General features: G+C 42.0%; 1 protein-coding gene across 1 annotated transcript in view; it reads right to left on the minus strand.

Annotated features, from left to right (window-relative positions):
• LOC124471393 (NACHT, LRR and PYD domains-containing protein 12-like) overlaps positions 1-7,429 on the minus strand; it is a 33,698-nt gene extending 26,269 nt beyond the window's left edge. Inside the window, exons 1-5 of the mRNA XM_047025885.1 lie at positions 7,399-7,429; positions 3,403-3,466; positions 3,060-3,288; positions 1,040-2,819; positions 743-910 (exon numbers count right to left, since the gene is read on the minus strand). Of these exons, the coding sequence (XP_046881841.1) occupies positions 743-910; positions 1,040-2,819; positions 3,060-3,240 (2,129 nt within the window). The 5' untranslated portion in view covers positions 3,241-3,288; positions 3,403-3,466; positions 7,399-7,429. The remainder of the gene's footprint in view (positions 1-742; positions 911-1,039; positions 2,820-3,059; positions 3,289-3,402; positions 3,467-7,398) is intronic.
• Between the last annotated feature and the right edge of the window lie 736 nt (positions 7,430-8,165).

Consider the following 8,165-nt stretch of genomic DNA (forward strand, 5'->3'; position numbering starts at 1 on the left):
TGCAGGAAGGTGAGATAATTAAGTAGAGTGCTGAAGAGGTTGTAAAGTGTTCTAAACTGTTGGGGGATTGTTTATGGTAGATCTATCAGTAATAATTATTTCTTGATGTCGCCACAAAGGTCAGTTGACCTTGGACAGACTTACAGCATGAGAGTTCTTATCACCTGGGGTCTTGTTTCAACTGATTATATTGTTTTAGGAGTGAGCTGATGATAGGGAGAGACAGGAAACAGTTGTTCGATGATCCAGAAGATCATTGTGTAGGAGAATGTGACTGATGTTTATATTGATGGAATGTTGTTAAGAAAGACCAGATGTTAGGAGTCTATATGAGACCGTGTATGTTTTAGGGTCGGGATCTTTATCACTCGGCTGAACAACACTTACATTACGTGTCCTCCAGTGGATCGATCTGTCAAGTACTTTACGGTACTGAATAACTCATTTGTATTAATCAGGCATCTTGACTGTTTGAATATATTGTCAGAATTCTTCAATTACAACATAGGTTCTACAATACTTTTGCACATTGTCAGAGATACTTGCATCAATGTTTTGATTGATGCAGCAGAGCAACTTGTTTCTTATCAAATTACTCACTGATGACAAAAATCATATCTTATTCCTGGCATGATGTTTATACCCAACTTGAGAATAAATTATATTGTCTAAAATCAACCATACAAAGTCATTGTGCTATTATAACTTTGCTATTTCTCTCACGTAGAACATAAATACAGACCTCAGTGTCTCCAGCTTGCAGTGTGGGTTCCTCAGTCCAGCAGAGAGCAGCTTCATGCCGGCATCCTTCAGATGATTGTTACTCAAGTCCAGCTCTGTCAGATCTGAGGAGGGGAGAGCTGAGGCCAGCACTTCACAGCACCGTTCTGAGAGGTTACAGTCATTCATCCTACATGACATAAGGAGAACATGAGACATCATCAGAGTCATAGTTTGTACGATAGGATCATACGATAATCAAGTATTACATCACAATATGTGCTAAATCATATTATTATTAAAATTGCTTTATACATACAGAGCAGTTTTGGAGTCTTTGACCACTGGCAGCAGCCTCATAAGACCTTCCTCTGATCTGGAGTATATTTTCAGGTCAAACACATCCATCTTCTCTTCTGAAGTCAGCAACACAAAGAACAGAGCTGACCACTGTGTTGATGAGAGCTTCTTCTCACTGGAGAGACTTCCTGAGCTCAGGTAGTGTTGGATCTCGTCCACCAGAGAATGGTCATTCAGTTCATTCAGGCAGTGGAACAGATTCATGCATCTCTCTGGAGAGGGATTCTTTCTGATCTTCTCCTTGATGTACTTGACTGTTTCCTCATGGCTCTGCGTGTTGCTTCTTGTCTGAGTCAGTAGGCCTCGTAAGTCAGTCTGATTGGACTCCATTGAGAGGCCCAGGAGGAAGCGGAGGAAAAGATCCAGGTGTCCATTCTTACTCTGCAAGGCCTTGTCCACAGCACTCTTGTAGGGGTGGATGTCAGATGTGACTGAGGTGGACTGAGACATCAGATTCTGCTGGTTGTTGATGAATGAGAGAAACACAAACACAGCAGCCAGAAACTCCTGAAAGCTCAGATGGACAAAGCAGAACACCTTCTCCTGGAAGACTTTACCAGCCTCTCTGAAGATCTGTGTGAAGACTCCTGAGTAGACTGAGGCATCATGGACATCAATGCCACACTCTGTCAGGTCCTTCTCATAGAAAATTAGGTTGCCTTTGTTGAGCTGGTGGAAGGCCAGTTTTCCCAGTGACAGAATGCTCTTAATGCTCTCTTCATCCCAGTGTGGATCGGTCTCAGTTTTCCCATGATACTTCACCTTCTTCTGTTTGGTCTGTAACACCAGAAAGGCTGTGTACATCTCAGTCAGGGTCTTGGGCATCTTCTCTTTCTTCTCTGTTCTCAGCATGTGCTCCAGAACGGTCACACACATTAGGGAGAAGACTGGTATGTGGCACATGATGTAGAGAGTTCTTGACGCCTTGATGTGTGATATGATTCTCTTGGCCAGGATCTTATCACTGCATCTCTTCATGATGTACTCATCCTTCTGTGGGTCATTGAACCCTCGTACCTCTGTCACCAGGTCAACACACTCTGAAGGGATCTGATTGTCTGCTGCAGGTCGAGTGGTGATCCAGATGAGAGCAGAGGGAAGCAGGTTTCCATTTATCAGGTTGGTCAGCAGCACATCCACTGAGGTGGACTCTGTGACATCACACCAGCTCTTGTTCTTTTTGAAGGCTAAGGGCAGTCGACACTCATCCAGACCGTCAAAGACAAACAAAATGTTGTACATGTCGTAGTTGGAGATTCCTGATTCTCTGGTTTCCGAGAAGAAGTGATGGACAAGTTCCATCAGACTGAACTCTTCTCCATCCAACAAATTCAGCTCTCGAAACGGCAGAGGAAAGATGAAGTGGATTTCCTGATTGGCAAGTCCCTCAGCCCAGTCTGTGATGAACTTCTGCACAGACACAGTTTTTCCGATGCCAGCAACTCCTTTTGTCAGAACAATTCTGATAGGTGTGTCTCGTCCAGCTGAGGGTTTAAAGATGTTGTTGCATGTGATGGCTGTTTCTGGTCTTGCTGATTTCCTGGATGCTGTCTCAATCTGTCTCACCTCATGTTCATTATTGACCTCTACACTCTCACCCTCTGTGATGTAGAGATCTGTGTAGATCTTATTGAGAAGAGTTGGGTTTCCTTGCAGAGTTATGCCCTCAAAGACATTCTGAAACTTCTTCTTCAGTTTAGATTTGAGTTTCTGTGAGAGTTTATGATGAGGAAGCTCTCCTGAATGACCAAACACAGATGTTATTCTTCACAGGGCTTTAGTTTGAAAGAGAAAGTTACTTTAACAGTCCAGAATAGTTTTTCGTATTCTAAATATGGCAGACATTGATGGCTTATACATAAACAATGATTTTCCATCATTGCACTTTGCCAGTTGAAAGTTACTCTGATACTCTTAACCTGTATCTTCATCATATACCATCAGTTGGTCAACTAAGACTAAATAATGGAGTCTCTTACTTTTCGCCAGAGTGTCAGCCAGCTCCATCTGGTTCATGTTCCTTAGGATGTGCAGTGTGATCTTCAGAGCTCCCTCTCTGGCACTGCTCTCCTGCTTCTGATATTCAGGGTCCACCACTTCCTGGTCCTCCCTCTGACTCTCTAAGCCTTCTGGGAAATCTGAACTCAGAATCCTCTTCATCCTCTTCAGTTCTTCCTTCACAAACCTGATGACAGTCTCCTCAAGCACCTGAAACAGAGAGGGAAGATATCAGATGAACAAGGAACTATCTATACATTAGAACAACATGTTTAAAAGGATGTCTTGTTTGTCATTTCTATTAAATTAAAAAAAAATACTCACTGTGAATATGGAGGACAAGTCCTCATGGTGACTCTGGTCTGTCTCAGACTTCTCCTGTTGATTTCTGAGGACAAGACATGACTCTACTTAAACACATTAACCACACGTACAAGGGATGATATCGGTGGCAGCCTGCAGAAACCCTTCACATGATGAAAATTAGTTTTCACCATGCGCCAAACGTTTTGGCTAACTACAAACTCTCGTGAATACAAATCTGTTTAAATCAATCAGATATCTTTATCACAACTGAAGTTACATCTGACCTTCCCTGCTTGGCTTCTATCGTATTGTCTAGTCTTGTGTCTTATACTGAGAGACTCTCTCCGCACCGCAAACTAAAAATCATGGATTTGATCAGCTGGTCTCTTAATGCAATTGACACCATCTTGGGTTCGGGGGAACCTGACTGTCCTGACGGGACGTTTGCAGCTGGCTACTCGATGGACGCGTCGGGTGTCCAGCGGCGCTTTCCGTGGAGGACATTGAAGACATCTACCTATTTGGATCCACGATTACAGGCTTTTGCTGATTGGATTAGGCGCTGCCCTGGCATATCGAAAAATTAAGGAAATGGCTACAGCTGTAAAAAAGCCCCCTAAGGCTGGCCGACATGATTGGACCGACGGAGACCGGTGGAAAAAGGAGTAGACATGCAAATTGGAATGCGGCTACTCGACCAAACAACCCCAATCTTATCTGCTTTCGGCACCCTAACCAGCACAGGCCTTGGCCAAGGCCGTTGCTGGAACAACAACTCCCCTGAAGAGCGCTGCAGGGAGACTTCTCTTGCGTTCCCTTCCCCCTTCCCCCTTCCAACAGACACCTGAGGATTGTTGTCTCTGTCTGGGACCTGATTAAGGCTGTCTCCATGGCAATACAATCTGCGAACTGAGAAGTGTCTAATTGTGGCCTAGGCAATGGTGACAACCCAGGCCTACTCATACACTAACTTTCACTTGTGGATTGCGTCTCTGTCTTGGGTCATGACCAAGGATGTCTCCATGGCAATACTATCTGCGAACTGAGAATCTGACTAATTGTGGCCTAGGCGAAGGCGCCAACCCAGGCACACTCATACACAACCCTTCCCCCATCCAACGCCTTCGCCAGCTTGTTCCCCGGTGTGGCTGGCGGGTCTGTGACCAGCGCCTAGTATGGCTGCTTGTCCATACCCCTCCCCCCCTCCCCATTGCAAGTCATGTGGTTCTGTACAGTACAATGTATGTGCTTAATGCTGAGGTGTTTTTTGCCTGTTCCCACACTGTACTCCTCTAGGAGCATAGTCTGGGGGTTGCCTTTTTTTTCTCCTCTCTCTCCTCATGTTATGCTGAAAAGTTCTTCCTGTCCTGTCTACCCCCTTGTCATGTTTGTGTATTAGAAACTGCAAGTGGCAGCTCTGATCTAAGACTGATTCGAGAGACCGCAGATGGAGTGCGGCTAGTTAGATCAACACTTTTTTGTTTTATTGTGTTTTATGTATTATTGTTTTTGTTGATTTTATGTAAAGCACTTTGAGCTGCAATTCTTGTATGAAAAGTGCTATATAAATAAAGTCTTACTTACTTACTTACATCATCTTAAAGTTGACCGGTGTCAAAAAGTTATAACAGAGAAAACTGCATTCAAAGATTCCACTCTTCAATTTAAACATTAGGCCTAAACATTCTAAATCAATCATAAATGTTTTGTAGGCACTGGGTATATGCTAGATAGCTACATATACTGTAAACTATAGCTAGTTACGAGTGACTTGGGACTCGATAGACTTACATTAGGCTGTTGTTAAGGTTTGCTTATATTGATTTGGATATCTCCATTAATTGTGCATCTGTCGAAACGTTGTCAAGCCAAGACCAGGTCATGTAATTGCGTGGCTACGGAGCTAAAATTAAATAAGTGTATATCTACAGTAGTTAGTAACTAATGTAATGGCTAGCATGAGCCGATGTGAACTGGTAACTAGCTAGACTTGAGCTTCCGTGCAACGTTTCAGTAGCTAGACCTTAGTACTGATAGCACGGGACAGTGCAATATTATTGCTAAATAATTAACCGAATGTTGCTAGTCTAGCTTGCTAACCAAGGTCTAGCCATTAGTTGCTAACTAGATATCCACTTATATAATTTTAGCTACGTAGCCACGCAAAAACATGACCTGGTCTTGGCTTTTTAAAACAACGTTTTCCACGGATGCACAATTAATGGAGATATCCAAATCAATATAAGCTAACCTTAACAACAGCCTGTTGGTCTATCGAGTCCCAAGACACTCGTACTGTAACTATAGTTTACAGCATATGTAGCTAGCTAGCATATACCCAGTGCCTACGAAACATTTATGATTGATTTAGAATGTTTAGGCCTAATGTTTAAATTAAATATTATTTCATTGAAAGCGTCCCATTGTCGTTATTTTAAAGTCAACTTTTATAAAATGAGCAATGTGAATGAATGAGAGGGTGCGAGATCTAGCTACGCTAACAAACGTGAAGTTCACGATGCTGTTTGTCCGTTGCATAGCAACAGCCACACGTACGGGACTATTTTCTCTCGGCTACTGAAATGCGATACACAACGTTTGTTGCCTATAACTATTTTCTGCTGAAAGGCAGCTTACTATTTATTTACTATTTATAATGTCGCTGGTAACTGTATTATAAAAGCAATAAGGTGCTTGAGGCCATACTTTATCGTCAATAAAGTACGGGCTCCAGGGTTTGCCGCCTAACAACACCCTTGAACATGTACTTTATTGACGATAAAGTACTGCCTCTTGTACCTTATTGCTTAATTATACCATGGTCTGGGAGAATACTCGATTCTGATTGGCTGCAGGGGTGTCCAATATTGGGTGATAACGGACACCTACTGCGTCATTGCAGCAAAACTGTCTTTTCACCGTTCTAAATTATTCCGCTGGCTACATAGTATATAAGCCTGTACAAAGTGTCTGAAATAAGTAACCATAACAACAGGGACGGAGTCAAACCCTCCATTTACAATTTTGAAAGACTTTAACAAGCTAACTTGTATTTACAACAATGAGTGACTTCAATATTTATTTTAACCTATTTGAAAAATGTTTCTTTTCTGAATGTACTATGTCAGTGTCACGTAACCGCTCATCTCCTATCCCATTCGCTATTCACCTCGCTAGTCAATCTACTTCAGACAGGCTGCGGCTAACACGACAGTAGCAGCAACTCTACACATGGCCGATTATTTTCTTCTTAAAAATCTAGATTTTATTTGGGGACTATGACATGGCTCAATAGCTGGCTAGTCATGTTGTAAACATACTGTCAAATTATAATTACTGTTTGGAGAATATGTCAACTTTGATGCGGTCATCTCACATTCATTTGCTATTCAACTCGCTCCACAGACTGCAGTCGTACTGTAGCCTATACAGTATACGGCTGTTACTTTGTTCGTAAAAATATTGATATTGATTTTGGGACAGTGACATGGCTGGTTAGCTAGCAAATCTTATTGTCAAATTTCCTGTAAAATTATATCTACTGTTTGTCAACCATACACAATGTTATTGCCTTTGAATCTTGCTAGCATAACGTTAGCTTTCGGGCTAATAGTTCAGCCAAGGGAAAGCCGGTGTTGGTTCTATGAGCTGAGCGGACTATAAAATATCAGAGTTGGCTAACATTAAAAAATGTTAGATTTATTTTGCAAAACGCCTGAAAACATAAATTAATGTTTGTAAAAAAAAAATAGTTGGCAAGTGACCATGGTATAAGCGGGATAATGCCCTTCGAGGTGTCCAATATCACCTGATACGCTGTGCGTTGGACGGTTCACGCCTCTGCATCGCCCATTATTAGGTGATATTGGAAATCTCGTCGGGCATTATCCCTTACATAAAGCACACCCTGTGACTCACTCTCAACCAATCAGAATGCTTGATTGTATCTAACCGTATTATAATTAGAAATATTTATCAATTTAACATTAAAAACCAGTAGACGTCAGTACATACCCTTCCTCATTAGAAGGTCCTCCTCCATCACTGAACATGATAGGTGCCTCTATAGACCCTTCACTCTTCATGGACACACAGCTGGGTACAGGTGAGGCTGGTCTCTGCTGTTTCATCCTGTCAACAAACACAACAAAGTGTCTTACAAACATAGATCATTTAAAGGAGACACCAGATATCCTATCCAAGAACATTCCGATTGTTTGCGACCTCAACATTAAGTAACAGCTGTACAGAATAGAGAGTTTCTTTAGGGAGTTTGTCCTTATCTTCTCTGAGGGTTTAGGTTTAGTTATCAGTGCTGATCTGTGGTTCTCAGATGATGTTCCTGAGTCTGATAACTATGTCACACTACAGGTTATTAGTCACCTCAACAATGATCACCAGCTGCGCTGACAACGGAGGACATCAAATGATGATCCTGAATCTAGTGATAACATTATACTTCCAAATATTTATCTACTTAACATTAAAAACCAGTAGACGTCAGTATATACCCTTCTTCATTAGAAGGTCCTCCTCCATCACTGAACATGATAGGTGCCTCTATAGAACCTTCACTCTTTATGGACACACAACTGGGTACAGGTGAGGCTGGTCTCTGCTGTTTCATCCTGTCAACAAACACAACAAAGTGTCTTACAAACATAGATCATTTAAAGGAGACACCAGATATCCTATCCAAGAACATTCCGATTGTTTGCGACCTCAACATTGAGTAACAGCTGTACAGAATAGAGAGTTTCTTTAGGGAGTTTGTCCTTATT

This window comes from Hypomesus transpacificus, chromosome 9 (assembly GCF_021917145.1).
Source record: "Hypomesus transpacificus isolate Combined female chromosome 9, fHypTra1, whole genome shotgun sequence".
Classification (NCBI taxonomy): domain Eukaryota; kingdom Metazoa; phylum Chordata; class Actinopteri; order Osmeriformes; family Osmeridae; genus Hypomesus; species Hypomesus transpacificus.